General features: G+C 34.9%; 3 protein-coding genes across 5 annotated transcripts; 2 read left to right on the top strand and 1 right to left on the bottom strand.

The window, feature by feature from the left end:
• Nucleotides 1–1,884: 1,884 nt before the first annotated feature.
• Nucleotides 1,885–7,683, top strand: saraf (store-operated calcium entry-associated regulatory factor). Of its 2 annotated transcripts, none has more exons than XM_039670112.2 (6): nt 1,885–2,124; nt 3,568–3,746; nt 3,829–4,294; nt 4,671–4,830; nt 6,319–6,410; nt 6,528–7,683. In XM_039670112.2, exons 1-6 carry the CDS (start codon nt 2,052–2,054, stop codon nt 6,551–6,553), a joined length of 996 nt encoding a protein of 331 aa, XP_039526046.2. In that variant the 5' UTR covers nt 1,885–2,051; the 3' UTR covers nt 6,554–7,683. The 2 variants fall into 2 exon arrangements, with proteins under 2 accessions (XP_039526046.2, XP_039526045.2); XM_039670111.2 differs by having other exon boundaries at nt 1,886–2,124; nt 4,668–4,830.
• A 424-nt stretch (nt 7,684–8,107) lies between these two features.
• Nucleotides 8,108–10,535, bottom strand: pla2g12a (phospholipase A2, group XIIA). The gene is made up of 4 exons (XM_039670116.2): nt 10,089–10,535; nt 9,625–9,701; nt 9,322–9,487; nt 8,108–8,535 (listed from the first exon to the last, which is right to left on the bottom strand). The coding sequence occupies exons 1-4, from the start codon at nt 10,309–10,311 to the stop codon at nt 8,417–8,419; spliced, it is 585 nt and encodes a 194-aa protein (XP_039526050.2). The 5' UTR covers nt 10,312–10,535; the 3' UTR covers nt 8,108–8,416.
• xpa (xeroderma pigmentosum, complementation group A) lies at nt 8,532–15,153 on the top strand. 2 transcript variants are annotated; one of them, XM_039670114.2, is made up of 9 exons: nt 8,532–8,890; nt 9,426–9,517; nt 9,640–9,692; nt 11,612–11,796; nt 11,878–11,988; nt 12,176–12,281; nt 12,511–12,676; nt 13,986–14,103; nt 14,332–15,153. In XM_039670114.2, exons 4-9 carry the CDS (start codon nt 11,619–11,621, stop codon nt 14,484–14,486), a joined length of 834 nt encoding a protein of 277 aa, XP_039526048.2. In that variant the 5' UTR covers nt 8,532–8,890; nt 9,426–9,517; nt 9,640–9,692; nt 11,612–11,618; the 3' UTR covers nt 14,487–15,153. The 2 variants fall into 2 exon arrangements, with proteins under 2 accessions (XP_039526048.2, XP_039526047.2); XM_039670113.2 differs by lacking the exons at nt 8,532–8,890; nt 9,426–9,517; nt 9,640–9,692 and adding an exon at nt 10,852–11,091.
• Nucleotides 15,154–17,099: the final 1,946 nt, after the last annotated feature.

The following is a 17,099-nucleotide window of genomic DNA, read 5'->3' as shown; positions in this document are numbered from 1 at the left end:
GACCTGGCACTTGCTCACAGTGTTTACTTACCATACTGTGCTCAATAGGCTTTATGCACAGCTGCACTACTTCCTGAACTTCGGCCAGCTCTTTGTTTCGTGTCTGCCATTATTGGGCAAAATTGATTAATTCAGGTGTGTCTGATTATTGTTGCTGTGACTACTGAGGTCAAGCACACCTGAATTAATCAATGTGTCCAATAATGGCAGACCGGAAACAAGGAGCTGGCTGAAATTCAGGAAGTAGTGAAGCTGTGCATAAAGCCAATTGGCCTGCCAACTCTCCTGACCTGAACCCCATAGAGAATCTGTGGGATATTGTGAAGAGAAAGTGGAGAGACCCAACACTGGATGAGCTTATGGCCGCTATCGAAGCATCCTGGGCCTCCATAACACCTCAGCAGTGCCACAGGCTGATTGCCTCCATGCCATGTCATATTGAAACAGTCATTTCATAATTTCATAATATTGTTCTTTAACTTGTAAGAATACACATTTAAGTGCTGTCAAGTAATAATAACTCAGAACATACATTTTTTTATTCATTGATTTTGACACACACACAATATATATATATATATATATATATATATATATATATATATATACACACACTCAACAGATAGACCTACTGCAGCTTGTATGTAAACAAGTCACATGTGACTGTGTTTATGGCTGATTTAGTCACTGTGATATATGTGACCAGTAAAGGATAAATGAATATGAAAACACCCAATATACATTAACAAACACCTCAAATAATACTATCAAATGACTTCACTTAATAAATATACTTATTATAAACAAACAAAAGAAAAGCAAGCAAAATAGTCCTTGGAGTTGTTGCCCGATTATCGGCCAGAACCCTATAAATACCTCCAATGTTTCAACTCGAACCCCTTTAGATGGTGCACCAGCTGCTCACGACGTATCAAACAAACAAAAAGAACGGTAAGAGTAAACTTAAACTAAACGTTAAAGAGTGTGCGCTCTTAACTCCAAACGAAAGTTTAAATAAAGTTTACTTAACCAAAATGTTGTTGTGTAATCTTTACTGCAAACAAATTCCATTAAATAAAAACTCAAACTGACCTGACCCAGGTTCACCAACATCCGCCACAGTGTCACGTAGACGGGTAACTTTATCAGCTTTTAGTTACAGCGTTCAGGAACCGTTAACTATGAACTAAAATAATATTGTTATTACTGGTAGAGTTACCGGGTAGCTACCGGACATTTTCTCACCGGTTCCCAACTCCCAACATGCACAGTTGGTCACGCACACACATCTGTGCAACTGTCATATTTATTTTTACAGTCTATGTTCAGAGATGGGATGTAGAGTAACAGCACTGAGAGAAAACCCGGGGACACGACTAAAATTGGTATTATATCTCAAACATCAGATAAAATATTTTTATCTTATGAAAAAAAAAATTAAAGCATAGATTCCCAAATAAAGTCACGCAACACAGCAAAAAAAAATAAAGATTTCTGAAGGATTTTAATCATAAATCATAGTATAGTTTAGAGATAGAGGTTGGAGATGTAGAACATGCTATTTTTTGTGTTCCAAGTAGTTTTATTAATGTTTTTAAGTATACATTTTAAATTTGTAGTTATCTTAATGTGCATGACATTTTGATTATTAATAAAATGTATTTTAGAGTTAATTTTCATGCATTTTTATACATATAAATGTCCTGGGGACACAAATGTAACCCTTTTGGTGGAATGGCTCGAAAAGAGCCCTATACTTTTAGCCTAAAACATTTTGTCAGTCTAAACGTTTCTCCTTTATCAGCGGTCAATGGCATGTGATTCAAGCCATCTTTCAGTCAGTGGATGGCGATAGTGAGAATCTTCTAAGTTCTAACACCAGAAACACGGAAGCGGAAGTGTGATAAGAATGATGATGCACTGAGCTGTTACATTTGTTTACATCAGACTTTAGTTGTACTTTGTGGGTAAAAGACACGTACCTGTAACAGTTGGGCATTTCAGACTATACTCGAGGTTAAGGAAGTGATTTTTCCATCACAACTGGAGAAATGAGGACCGCAGGAGTTTTATTCCTTCAACTTTTGCTGTTGATTGTGCCTCACATCCGCTGCTGGAATGATGGTAAAATTTCTTTTATATAAACCATACAGCTAAATAAACAATTCTAATCAAATCTTAGAGAATATAGATTGGTCAGTCTGAGTAAAATACGTTTGAATTGGACTTATTTTTGCATTGAAGTTTTATCGGCTTTAGTGGATGCTATTAACTTACCCTGCTGAGACCACAATATTTTTGTTTATTTCGGCCTGAAGTTCAAATTTTTGACCTTTTTTATATCAATATTTTTTTTTGCATGTGTCCAAAACGATAATTTGAGTTCATGTGATGATATTTAGTTATACTAACGTTACATTAAGAAAAACAAGAAGAAAAAGAAAGACGTTTTGTACCTTTTTGCTAAATGTATCCGGACATAAATAGGACAGTTGGGCCTTTTTCTATAAATAATATTTTATGGGTGGGGGATGGGTGGCCAATATGATAATATGTGATATTTTATTGTTTTACTAATACATATTAGAATTGCATAAAAATGATAATATAATGAAAATTATATGAATTATAATAAGAAGAAAGTGGAAAATATCAATAAAATATGCATTTTTGTACTATCTTTTTTTATAATAAAGGTCTCTAAGTTTTCACACGTTGAAAAATAAATGTGTAACAGATATGTGTAAATATATTATATTTACACACACACACACATATATATATATATATATATATATATATATATATACACACACACACACACATATATATATATATATATATATATATATGGAAGAAGAGAAAATATGAAAATATAAATGAATGTCCATTTTTGTAATATATCATAAAGATGACAGTTTATGTGACACAAATGTTGGTTGTTTTGCCAATATGATAATATAAATATGTGAAGATAGTTTAGTTTATCAATATTACATAAGAAGAAGAAAGAAGAAATCAAATTAAATATGTACATTTTTATAATATCTATCTTAAACAAGTGCTTTTATTTGATACAAAATTGTTTGGGTGTGGCCAATATGATAAAAATGTGAAATTGTTTATATTTAATAATAACAATGATAAAATGATAAAATATAAATTAAATATGTACATTTTGTAATATATCTGAAAGGACAGTTGGTGCTTTTATGTGATAAAAAAAAACTAAACTGATAAAAGGTTTTATGTAATTACAGTGCTTTCAAACAATATTTTTGTTTATATATGTATGAGTGTGTATACATTTACATATACACACACACTTAATATAATTTATACATAAATACTGTATAATAATATATTTATGCACATATATAAACAAAAACCTTTAGATGCAATGAATTACAATGAATTGATTTGACACTAACAAAATATAAATATATAGATACATAAATAATACAAACCAGAAGAAAAATATTAATTAAATATTCCATAAGCTTTTGAAGAGGGCAGTTCAGTTCAATGCAGACAGACAGATGAGAAGAGTCTTTGTTCCTTCATCAGACGCTGTGTTGCTGCGTGATGTTCAGGTGCTGACGCTCTACAAAGGACGCTACACCACCGCACGCCGCTCCAGCCCCGTTCTACAGCTGCAGTGTGCTGGAGGGACCGCTGGCTGCGGGTCGTTTGTTCCAGAGGTGGTGCAGTGTTACAACAGAGGATCAGATGGCATAGACACACAGGTCTGGCTCAAACATTTCCGCTTGCGTATGGTCGGTAACTCTCTTGGACCTATTCATAGTATTTCTCTCTCTCTCTTTATAGTGGGAATGCAAGGCTGACATGGACAACTTGTACAGGTTTGGGCGCGTGGAGGTCTCCTGTGAGGGCTATAGCAGTCCTAATGATGCCTATGTACTGAGAGGCTCATGCGGTCTGGAGTATACGCTAGAGCTCACGGCAGAAGGGAAGCAGCAGAACACTCATGGCTCGTCTGGCTTCTCAGGCTTTGCCTCTAACTTCTTCCAAGGCTCTTCCAATCAAAAACAGCAGTATAGAGGAGACCCCTATCAGCAGGCTAACGGCCCGTCTGGTGATGGAGTGGGTGGGCTGATAGCAATAGCATTTCTTCTGCTGGTGGCATATGTTGTATACAAGATGTTTCTGTGCAGTCCTTCTCACGGCCACCAGGGGTACAATGCAGATGGGACTCAGGGATACGGCGGGGCCTCGGATAACAGTCACGGCATGGGACCGCCACCTCCTGGATTTAAACCAGATTATTACTCAGGTAATAATCTCTTCAAAGAGCAAGAGTTTGGTGGGACGTTATAATTTATTGTGACATTATAATGTTCAGGTGGCACTGAAGACTGGAGTAATGAATTGCCGTCACAGGAACTAATTACATTTTAAAATATACTCGTTTAGAATACGGTTATTTAAAATTGTAATGATATTTCTCAATATTACTGTATTTTTGAGCCAATAAATGCAGGCTTGGTGAGCATAAGCGACATTTAACTGTTTATGATTCCAAAGTGAAACTGTAGTGTAGGGACTTTAATATCCTAGTGTGTGTAATAACCAAATATGCATAATATTTGCATATTTCTTTGTGGCTAGTGTAGTGTATAAAATTTCTGTTTTGTGGGTTCTCTCAGAAGACCACTCCAGCTCAAGGCCCGGGTATGGCTTTTCCGATGCGTACACCAGACCTCAGAGTTCCTGGACTGGTTTCACTGGTGGAAACAGAACTGGTGGGGGTGGATTTTGGACTGGAATGGGCACCGGAGGAGTCCTTGGATATTTGTTTGGGAGTCAGAGGTAAGAAATCTAATTTTTCTCACACATAATTTGCAACAGTTTATACAGTTACACAGAAGTCACTTTTAAACCGAGCAGCTTTCAATTGGCCGGACAGCCAATTACAACTACTAGTGAAATTCCTGATGCCATAGATTCTTATTTTTGTTGGCCAACCCAGAAGTTAGCATCACTCTGGTTCCCTCGACGAAAACCCAATAAGATTTTTCCATAAGCTTTTGAATTATCATAAAAAATTATTTAACAAACGTTTATGTGATGATTTTCACAAATGAACACAAAGCCTAAATTCAATAACCTTAGGCTATATACGAACTACACCACAGATGTGTAAATTCAAAGTTACCATCACTAAGCTTCCAACAACTCTTGCAGTCTTTATATAAAAAAACATTTTCACTGAGTATGAGTTATAATAATTTGCAAGAGCGTGATTATAAACATAGCAAGGCTGTGAAAGCGGAGTGAGTAGATGAGTTTATCTCATAGATGGATGACGCCCTCTTCCATTGGTGAAAAGTGAAGCCGCCAAAGTCCTAATATGGTGCTGACATCTTGCGCACCAAATACTCCCACAGAAAAGGTTACTACAAAATTTACTGTGTGAAATATACAGTTATAGACATGTAGAAATTAAAGTTGAAGCTCCAATTTTCTTCTGAAAATCCAAAAAAAGTCTATTGGTCCCTCAGTGACTACTTCGTTCACAACTGACGTCACATTCCCGTTTTTTATAGCATCAAATAACTAAGACCAAACTTATTTTTAAAAAACGAAATCAGCATGATAAAAACTACCTAAAATGACAGAAAACATCTTTGAGAAATTTATTTGAAGTGTAATTTGATTGTATAGTTTTCATCGTGATTCGTGCCCATTAGACTTCATGGGGAGGCGGGCTTTATGACCCCCGGTGGGACCAGCCTATACTGGGACCAGCCTTCGGGGGGCGATCAAGGTGCTTTGGCTTCACTTTTCAGCACTTTTGGGCATGCTTGGTTGAATGTCCACCACAATGTCTGTAGTCCCATTTAGACACTTGTTAGCAGCCGCCTTCTTCAAGACATGTAAAAGCTTTATCACGAGAGAAAATATCACGAGTGAGTTATTACTGATGAGTTTTATGTCGTGGAATAAAACATTTAAATCTCTCGAGCTTGTGTTCATCACAGGCCTTATTTCAGGCTTTGAACTAAAATCACATAAAAAAAAACATTGACTTCAGGACGATGGAATCGGAAATGCTAAAATGCTAACTCGTTTCTTTGTTTTGGCCTACAAGATTACTTTATCCCTGCACCACTCTATTGGTCCAAGAATATTCCAAACCACAACTTAACAGAATTTATCTTTTATTTAATGGCACTGGTACTGTTTGCAACTGTTGTCGTTAATCATGACAGTTTGGAATGGATCTTGTTTTTATTTTTGGTAAGATTTATACTTGCTTACAACAAATGCACTAATTGACTTTTATGTTGATCTAAGACGCCAGCCACCAATGGGGTTTGCTAGACCATCTTATTCCAACATCCCTTCTCCTGCACCAAAAACAAGCTCAGGAACACGAACCGCCTCAGGTAAACTCTAGCAAATAATAAAGCTAAACTCTATTACAGATATTAGATGTGCTCTTATGGTTTTTTGAAAAGCCCATTTTTTTTGGTGAAATATATTTATGGTATATTCTGATGCAGGTTTTGGAGGAACTAAAAGAAGATAGATGAGATATGAGCGTCTACTCTCACAGCCTCGGTTCTCAGATTTGACATGATCAACGGGCACATTACAAATATTTACAACTTTTTCTTCATACTACTGTTTATTCATAACCTAGACGTTGCTTGACCAGATGTAGGACGTTATTGATTTAGATTTTGGTTATTGGTTTGTTGCTTCTCTTTTTTCATACTGCATGTAACTATGGATAAAAAAAACAAAAAAACACCAAAAACATGTGATTCTACTGTTTTTCAAGCATTTATTAGAATTTTGGAAATTATTGGAAAAGAAAAATGTTTGAATGTTTTAAAAGGCCTTTATTTTCCATATAATTCTATTTCTGTAAATATAAGTCTAAATGAACCCTATACGCTTTATTCACAGCAGCGCCATCTTTGATTTTTAATGAGAATGAAAGCGAGGCTGTGAGGGATAGACTTGCATCTCTTCAATGGGCTGTATTGTTATTTAATGTGTTTTCGGATTGTTCTGCTCATGAAACACTGGAGAAATATCTTTCCAAGAAATGTCAGTTGACTAAAAACTCCCGACAATGTAAGCTGTGGAAAATTGTAAGTAATCTAGCCGCTTTATTCAGCTTTTTACAGCGGATGCCATTGGAAACACGGTAAGTCTATCCCTCACAGCCTCACTTTCATACCTGTCATGGCGCTGCTCTGAATAAGGTCTATTTACTTAATGCAAGTACTTGGTCTTATTCTGCAGTGATTCAATATTATTCCAAAGAAATTTTTATTTTATTATTAAGTCTTTTATTAAATCCCTCCGTGGAAAAAAAATATTCTGGCTCCATTCTGGCATGGTACTCCCACTTTTGACAATCTTAATCAATAAAATAAGTCCCTGGATAGATTCTCATTGAAAATTCTGTTTTATAGTATAATAAAGTAAAATGTCATTTTTTTGTTTATGTTGACTTTATATTAAAATTATGTAAAAGATATATTGTGTGAGTGTGTGACATTAGCTTATACTGGACCTACTGTGAAAAGTGCTTAAGCTATTGGCTATCGTGAAAACATGCAAACTGATACGTTAAGGCATAAGATGTCAATTTGCTTACTCTATTACTCATTGTCTTTATATTAAAATTCTGATTTGGAAAAGCTTTGAATGACTATACTGTGGTGTGCATCTTGATACAAAATAATGACTCTGATTTTAAGTTTAAGATATATCAGTGCAAGTTGCTTTGTTTAAAACAGCTCGAACATGCATTTTAGTCTGGGACTAGCTTAAACCTTGTCTGTGAAATCAGGGGAATGTGTCTACTGCTATAGTCATGATTCAGATTATGAGAACATCAAGGTTTTCCACTTGATTTAATATAAAGATATCTGATTAATCTTTTCAGGTTTAAAATTGTAACTTTTTTCTCATATCAAAAAATCACATTTTATATGTACCATACTGTATCTCACCACTGGTGTCCAATGGTACTAAAAAACATAAATAAAAAACTTTTGTGTCATTTCATGCTAGTTTAAGTATACTAATTTTAGGTTACAGAAGAATACAGTATAACCATGATAAATTAATTTCATTTAGTGTCACTTTATTTGTATTCACTCATACAAAAAACACATGGAAAGGTACATACATCTGTATTTATATTTGTAGTGTTTAGAATCCCATTTTATACATTTACAAATATAAAAATATATATATTATGTATTATATATATAGAATCTCACTTCTTTTGTAATTACAAAAACAACTGACATCAAAATTGCAATGAACAAATACTTAAAAACAACCCCCATAAAAAAAAAAAAAACATAAGATATTTCACTGCTGCACCCTGAGACAATAACAATCGATCATCAGATCACATATGAAGTGTTCACAGATCAGCCTTCTCCTCATAGCGACAAATACAGGATGATCTTTGGCTGTCCAGGTAAGGCTTACATCCCAAGTGCATGACCGTATCAAACAGCAAAGTCACTGCTGATTCACAGGCTGTGAAAACACATGGATATAAAGGTTTTACCTCAGCATAATGTCCAAGAAATACTGTATGATATAATAGGCCAGCTATACATATCCTGAAAATGGTGAACAATAAATAATAGAAAATATAAGAATTAACAATACTTTTCCATTGTTCAACATTTACTAATACATTATTAAAATCAAAAGGTGTATTTGTTAACATTGTCATTAATAAATCATGTTTAATTTGGACTTCTCTGTGCATGCTCTTTGAGGTGGTGACCACAGACCTGCATTATATGACTGACAGACACGAACGGTTTGACATAAAAATTTAAACTACTGCGGAAAGAAAGACACCTACATCTTGGATGCCCTTGAGGTAAGCTAAAACATACCAAAAATTAATTTCAAAGTGAACTATCCCTTTAAAAAGATTAATAAATAGTGTAACTAATGTATTGCTCATTGTTAGTTATTTAAAACATGAACTTATGTTAACAAATGAGACCTTACTGTAAAGTGTTACCAATAAAACGTATCTCTAAAGTCTGACTTATTATCTTGCAATTACAAGTTTTATAAAGAAAGTTTTATAAAAAATATATATTATTGCGAGATATAATTTATGAATCGCAAGATAAAAACTCGCAATTCGGAAAAAAGCATTGATAAACTATAAACTAGCAATATTGTGAAGAAAAATCATAATTGCAATCTCAGACTTCTTTTCTCAGAATTGTGATATAAACTTTTATTCTGTGATGGAAACAAGATAATTCATTACACAATATTAGCAAGACTGTCAATTACCTTGAACACTTTGGGACAAGCCCAGTGTCGTTTGTAAATTGTTGCAAATGTTCTCCAGACAGACCTGGAACTGCTCGTCACAGTCATTTTTCTTTCTCCCACAGGTATCATAGCATAGATCATGCTCATTACAGCATCTGGTCAGAGATGGCATCCCAACATCAAACTGCAGTCCACCAATGAGAATATTAAAAGAGTAAGCATTTCAATTTCAGACAATTAGTGAATGCCACAAAACAGCAATACCAATAATATCTAGCTCCTACACAACAACAGAAGTAACTGCAAGTCTTCCCTCCTCACCTGAAATCCAAACAGTGGGGAGCCACATCCATTGGGTGGAGCGGGTTTGTAGTTGGGGCGAGGAAATGGTGAGTACCCTATAAACAGTGTTGCTTAAGTTACTCTGAAAAAGTAATTAATTAATAGCTACTAATTTGAAATTTCATCTCCAACAGTGTAATTACATTACTGTACTACTTTTCTCTTACCAAAAAGTATTGCATAAACGTTACATACTTTCTAAATCCTATAGACATAGACATGAAATTGCTCTTTTAATTCTTTTAAGTAAATAATATTAAATTGCATAAATTATTGTTGAACTGACCAAAAGTATTTAAAGGGAGATGGTTACAATAAGATGCATTTAATCATTAGACGTTAAATCCACTATTGTTTTATATAGAATTGTTTCTATATTCATATGACTTTTTATGTTTAACAGATCAGTAATTGATTGTCTAATAACTTAAAATTTGACCAACCGTCGCCGCACTTAAAGTGACACCGTCCGTCTGAACCTCCGATCAGGTCCAAAGCCATGTTAAGGTAGGCGTCTATGCTGTGAATCCCCTTCCGGATGGATTTTAAGGTCTTTCTCCAGTCTGGAGGTTTAATTTCTTCAGTAAATCTATCAGCTTTAACCACATTTATCAATATTATAACAGAGAGCAGCAGTGTAACACTGGAGATGACACGACAGAGCATAGTCCAACAAATGCCACGTTTCAGGCTAACGTTACCTCTACAATCTAATTATCTATAAAGTATCTGTTTTATTTATGTTCCCAAAAAGATCACTATCATGTTTAAATAGATCTGCGATAATGAGGTTGTTTTTACTCGTATAAATAGTTGTCAAGTAAGGTACGAGCACGAGTCGGCGACAGTGTTTACTTCCTGATGATATGCAGATTCTTCTTCTTCTTGTAATGGAGTTTTATGGCGGCGCATTACCGCCGCCAACTGGACTGGAGTGGGAAACACTAATAAGCAAATGGAAATTAACAATAAACAAAATATGAAAATAATAATAATAATTGTAACACAATTGCTTTAAATTCTCCAGACTCTTCCTATAATATTATAATATTGCTGTCTTTGCCTAATCAAAAAAAAAAAAGAAAAACAAATAATAAAAATAAAATGTTGCCAAATACTGAAGTTGTATTCAAAATAAAATCAGTTATTTTGTATAATTTAAAACATTAAATAAATAAAAAATATTGGTCTTACAAAATATCGATGTTGTTACATCTTTACATTTTCAAAGTGTAGACAACGACATAAGTTGTAAGGTTGTAAGTTGCAAACTTTTCAAGTCAAGTTTCGATAGATGGCGATGTTGGACTTGTGGCGCAAAATATCCAAAGACGAGAAGGACTGGACAGCACACTCGTAAACAGAAAGAACACTGCTGGATTGTTATTTTTAAGATTTCATTACGTTCCTCATTAGACCAACTATAAAAAACAAAAACGGTTTCCGGTAAGACGGCGCTTTATTGATTAATTGTCATTAAAAGTCTCGAGCTCTTTGCATTCAGTATATAACCTACCTACTACTTTATGCTGCATACATACATCATTACTACCACTTTAAATTAATAATATAATCAATTTAATTTGTGATTTCTCTAAAATTGTATTTTTTTTACATTTTATTTCAACTCAACTATAGTTTATGCTCTATACATTTGTAATACTGCAACTTTGAAATATATTACATTTGATTTGTGATTTCTCATGCATGTATTTATTTATTTATTTATTCATATTCATCTTATTGTTTGTGTTAAAATCTTGAAAGATTTTGATTTTAGTCATTGCATAATTTCAATACTGATATTATAGTATTTTATTGTGAAAGGAAAGGTTTGTGAACTTCGGTCACTGTATTATTTCCAAACTGTCATTTCTATATGAATGTTTTAATTGCTTACTTATTATTTTATTGTGTAATAAATGAATGAATGAGTGTATTTTTTCCAAACTGGTATTGTATGTAGACTGATCATGGATGTACCAGAGGCCAGTCACTCTCAAGAAGCACCAGCAGATTGTGTAAACTCTTCACACGAGTCCAGCGTGTCCTTAACGCCGCACATGTTGGCCAAAATAGAACGGAACAGACAACGGGCATTGATGCTCAGACAAGCCAGGCTCGCCAGTAGACCGTCTTCAGCTATAGAAGGCATGTGTTTGGAAACTGCACAACACATTCAGTACTTGAAATTGCATGAATTTCACTCATAAATAATCTGTCTTCCCTCAGGTGCTACTTGTGCTAAAGTGGCAAAAACTATAGACTCTGGTGCAGGGTTCTTCATTGAAGAGGAGACGGCAGAGGATGAGCAGCAGGAAAAGAGAGTGGTTCAGCAACCAGGTGACCAAAAATGGCATCGCATACATGCACACAATTGTTTTCAATATCCATTTTAATTAATTAATTTTTATGTAAGTGCTTTAACAACAAAAAGCACGCTTAGTACCAGTGTTACCTGCCCAATAGACATCCTTTATAATACTGAGAGGCAAATTTAAACTATTTTATGTGTGTGTTTGTGTTTCAGCCCCAGTGATGGAGCCTGATTATCTGATGTGTGAGGAGTGTCAGAAGCCATTTATGGACTCTTACCTCAGCAACAGTTTTGATTTATCTGTGTGTGATAAATGCAGGTATGTCATCCATTCTGGACGTGGTCACAGTGGGTTAAAACATACTGTTAAACTTGTTACAGAGGGTTTACTGGCTGGTGTTGTTAGTATAATGCAGTTGTTTTTGTCTCAGTATTTCAGTTCCGTTACTTTATTTTGTTTCCTGTGCACCTGCAGTTCAACAAGTGCTCAAAACAAGTATTGTAATGTGTATGCGTAATTCATTTTATAATTGCATATGTTTGCATAGAGACAATGAAGTGAAGCACAAGCTAATATCTCGCACTGAAGCGAAACAGACTTTCCTTCTGAAGGATTGTGATCTGGATAAGAGGGAGCCACTGCTGCGATTTATCCTGAGGAAAAATCCTCACAATCCACACTGGGGAGACATGAAACTCTACTTAAAGACACAGGTCGGTTCAACATATCCTCAAGCCAGAGCTGTACAAATAACCTGATCTCACTCAATCCAGTTATTAAATTCAAATCCCTTCTAAAGATATATGAAATTAGTTTTTGTTTGTTTTTGAAAGAAACTACTATGATTGCCAAGACTGCATTTATTTGGTCAAACGTAGTAATATAGTGAATAGTATTGTGAAATATTTTTACAATTTAAATTAAAGGGATAGTTCACTTTGAAATTAATTTTTGGTATGTTTTATCTTACCTCAAGGGCATCCAAGATGTAGGTGTCTTTGTTTCCGCAGTATTTTCGATTTTGATATTTTTAGGTCAAACCGTTCTTGTCTGTCAGTCATATAATGCAGGTCTATGGTCACCACCTCAAAGAGCATGCACAGAGAAGTCCAAATTAAACATGATTTAATGACTCGTAAATGTAAGTACACATTGATGGTTTGATTTGATGACATTGATTTTTCGTTTTCTCACACAAACCACTCGTTTTTTTCCTTAGGCCATCAATGTATTGTGTACTTACATTGACGAGTCATTAAATCATGTTTAATTTGGACTTCTCTCTGCATGCTCTTTGAGGTGGTGACCATAGACTTCCATTATATGACTGACAGACAAGAACGGTTTTACCTGAAAATTGAAACTACTGCGGAAACAAAGACACCTACATCTTGGATGCCCTTGAGGTAAGATAAAACATACCAAAAATGAATTTCAAAGTGAACTATGCCTTTAAGGGTTTTCTATTTTACTATATTATAAAATGTAATTTATTCCTGTGATGTCAACTGATTTTGTCACACGATCCTTCAGAAATCATTCTAATATGCTGATTTGGTGCTCTAGTAACATTTCTTATTGTTTTCAACAGTTTATGCTGCTTAATATTTTTGTGGAAACCGTGATACATTTGTTAGGATTCTTTGACAACTACAAAGTTCAAAAGAACAGCATATATGTGAAGTAGAAATCTTTCGTAAAATGATGTCTTTGCTGTCACTTTTAATCAGTTTAATGTGACCTTGCTAAATAAAAGTATTAATTTCTTCTTTTTTAATATTATTCATTATTATTAATGTATTATGAGCAAACATGACAATAATGACCATTACTATATTTATAAAGTAACTTTAAATCCAGAATAATACATGCTGTAAAACTTAGTTTTCATGGTGATGATGATACCTAATGCATCAAATTAAAAAGTGTTACTATATCATGCAAACAGTTTCATGAATTCTTATGTGTGTTTGGTTTGTTGATTTTTGTGTACCATTTTGTTTTGTTTTATTGAATGTTTAGGTGGAAAAGCGCTCTCTGGAGGTATGGGGCAGCGAGGAAGCTCTGGAGGAGGCCAAGGAGAGTAGAGAGGAGAACAGGGAGATTCAGAAGCAGAAACGCTTTAACAAAAAAGTTAAAGGTATGAAAGCTGAGCTAAAAGTATGACAGATTTAAAATGTACGCTAAAATATTTTTCCACTGAGAGATAAATAGTATGTAAAATAATCTATATTTGAAATTTCTCGTGAAACAAAATTAATTTGTGCACTTTTAAATGAGCGAATAAACCGACTTAATTTGTTCACACGACTACATTTGGTAACATTGTATAATTATACATTGCTCTCAATCTTCGTCTGGCTTTCAGAACTGAGGCGGGCGGTAAGGAGCAGTATGTTTAAGAAAGATACCAGTGTTCATCAGCATGACTACGGCCCTGACGAGGTTCTGGACGAAGAGGAAGATCTCTACAGGAAAGTGTGTCAAACCTGTGGACACGAACTCACTTTTGAGAAAATGTAAATACGTCTTCAAACTACAGCACAGGGAAGAAGCAAGTCCGAATCACGTTTCTAGTCCTCGACACATTCCTTTGGCTCGCAGTCCAGGTACCAATACAGGTTTTTCCACTTTTTTTCACTTGATCACAAGAGGGCACTGTAGAGCTACCATTTTAAGAAAACTGCAATCAAAATGACAGATGATGTAAGGTTGAGTTTTTGCCGTTTAGGGGAGAGTACACTGTTAAACATGTTCTATATCTGTGAAATGGACAAGGAAAAATACTAAGGAAATATATTAAATAGTTCACCCTTTCAACTGTGTATTTAATATTTAGGACCTGACTACCGTAAACCTGCTCTTTCACATACGATATTATTATAAATGACGAGGCAAAAGCTCTAAACGGGTCCAAAGTTGAGCTTGTAACAGGATCTCGTTTCTCAGTCTCCTACCACGTGCCTGTTTGTTCGGCGAGGGATTTTGATGATTCCGTACGTAGACTGAGAGATTCTCTCACGGTGTTGTGTTTCAGTCTCTCTGTGGCCATTGAAAGTATCCGACAAGGAGCACAAACACACTCACATTTGGTGCCAAGGTTGCTAGATACTTTTTTGCTGTATTATGATTATAAATAATGAACTTAGCCTATGAAATGTTTGTAATAAATTTTTTACAAATTGGAGAACGTGTCTCCACTCTGTGTTTACATCGTCCATTATCAGCTTTTATTATCTGATGTCTCATTGACCACAAACACGCATATTATTATTCTTCAGGGACGCATACGACCGCATGCCCACTTTTATCATGGCAAAGCTTGTGAATGTGAGTAAGAGTGAATATGCGATCGTTCCTTTTGTCGTGATGTCCACTAAGGCAGGGTTACACATGCCTTGCATTGCTGTCATAATTTGTGTTCGCCCTATATCTTGTTAGCTTTTTTGTCTCTGTCCCATTTAGGCCACATGACCAAACGAAAGACACCTCCAGTAAAATCCTATATTTATTTTATGATAACCTTCTAATACTATAATACAAATGTAAATGTTTATTATTGTTGTCAATGAAAAAAGTTGAGCGTTGAAGTTTTTGTGGAGAGTTTTTCAGGATTCTTAGCAGCATTTGTTTGAAATGTATTTTATTTTAGGTCTTTACAGTCAATTTTGATCAATTTACCCCAAACTTTTAAAATAGTAGTGCATGTGCAGAGCTTCTTGGTTGGTTTTCCATTAGCTCCTTCTCATAGCTAGCTGTTACCATAATTTATAAGGCACATGTTCACTGCTTCAAATCATAAATTTTCCTCCGATTGATTTAATGGCCTGCATATTCATTTTGTCAGGCTATGTCAAAACTCATGTGTGAACTATTGACATACTGTGGATGCAAAATTATTCAAAAGGGTAATGAATTCATTCCTCAAGACCTTTTAGTGGGGCCTTTTTATTTCTGTTCTCATGCCTAGTGCGTTCTTATGACCTAATTGTGAAGTCTCAGCATAGCAGTTCTGAAATTCAAAACCCTCCACACTTTTATCATCATTCACACTGACTCAACTAATGCACACAGGGATATGAGATGAGCTGTCTACTAAATTGTCCACCTGCAATCACATAAGTACTGTGATAATAGGTCTAAAAGTCTTTCTGTTGATAGTTACAGGCGAATAATAATAATAATAATAATAATAATATATGGGATAGCCTAATATTAGCTAGAAAATAAATACGTTTACAGGTACACCTATTTTGTGCCACGCTGCTGATTGCTCAGTGTCTTCTTCTGTGCTGCTGATGATGTCCCCAAACCCGTGCTGACCTTTAGGGTCAAAGTAAGGACCAAAGACCAGCAAAGCACAGCAGAGTGAGAATGAGAAGGACATACCACGCTAATGCCTGTGCTTTGATTAATGGCACTCATGATTTGCCACCTGCTGTTTTATATGGCCCTCTGTGAGTAACTGATCTCGAAGTGCTTGCATGTGTGTGGTGTCCACATTTTAAATAGCTGCCTAAATTTAACAGCTTTGTAGAGGTCGTTAAAAATTCAGACACTAACAAGTTTGTGAGCAGTTTGTCTTCTGGTGTGAAATGGACCACTCTGAAGCATTTAATGTAGTCTGATATATATGCAGCTGTCAAAGTGGATCCATCGTTTACCCGTTCGGACTAATGATGGTAATACATGAGATGAGTGCAGGCCCAACTACTTCATATGCAAATACTTTACATACTGTTAGCAGGTGTCCTAAATAGCCCCGTACCCGGCTCCTCCACGGATCTGGAGGATAGATTAGCCATGGCCGGGGAGGGATATGTGCAATTTTTTTTATTTATTTTTAAGTCAAATTCTCTACTCATTAAATGTTTAGATCTTTTCTGTTGCAACTACTGCTACAACAAAAGGTGCACTCTTTATTATTTTGCAAAAAATCAATAATCCTTGTACTGGTGTTGACCCCTTTTCACCCACAATTATTGTGAAAGTTAATATTATCTATATGGTAATAATCTATTTATTGGAATTAAAAGTTCGACTTGATGCTTAACCATAACACTTTATAACAATGTTCATTAAGTTGATAAACACTGTAAAATATTTAATAGTTCATGTGCATTCAGATAAGTAGTT

Source organism: Pimephales promelas, chromosome 6 (genome assembly GCF_988280905.1).
Source record: "Pimephales promelas chromosome 6, fPimPro1.hap1.1, whole genome shotgun sequence".
In the NCBI taxonomy this organism is placed as follows: domain Eukaryota; kingdom Metazoa; phylum Chordata; class Actinopteri; order Cypriniformes; family Leuciscidae; genus Pimephales; species Pimephales promelas.
The sequence above is the reverse complement of the archived record's forward strand: the minus strand, read 5'-3'. Positions and strand labels throughout refer to the sequence as shown.

Bases quoted from the DNA above. Each gene is read 5' to 3' on its own strand.
- saraf (XM_039670111.2), top strand. From the start codon at position 2,052: ATGAGGACCGCAGGAGTTTTATTCCTTCAACTTTTGCTGTTGATTGTG. The intron at 4,295-4,667 runs GTAATAATCTCT...GGGTTCTCTCAG, and splicing joins TAAACCAGATTATTACTCAG to AAGACCACTCCAGCTCAAGG. The intron at 4,831-6,318 runs GTAAGAAATCTA...TGTTGATCTAAG, and splicing joins TATTTGTTTGGGAGTCAGAG to ACGCCAGCCACCAATGGGGT.
- pla2g12a (XM_039670116.2), bottom strand. From the start codon at position 10,311: ATGCTCTGTCGTGTCATCTCCAGTGTTACACTGCTGCTCTCTGTTATA. The intron at 9,702-10,088 runs GTTGGTCAAATT...CACTGTTTATAG, and splicing joins TCACTTTAAGTGCGGCGACG to GGTACTCACCATTTCCTCGC. The intron at 8,536-9,321 runs GTAATTGACAGT...GTGTTTTCACAG, and splicing joins CTTGTCCCAAAGTGTTCAAG to CCTGTGAATCAGCAGTGACT.
- xpa (XM_039670114.2), top strand. From the start codon at position 11,619: ATGGATGTACCAGAGGCCAGTCACTCTCAAGAAGCACCAGCAGATTGT. The intron at 12,677-13,985 runs GTCGGTTCAACA...TTGAATGTTTAG, and splicing joins AACTCTACTTAAAGACACAG to GTGGAAAAGCGCTCTCTGGA. The intron at 14,104-14,331 runs GTATGAAAGCTG...TCTGGCTTTCAG, and splicing joins CTTTAACAAAAAAGTTAAAG to AACTGAGGCGGGCGGTAAGG.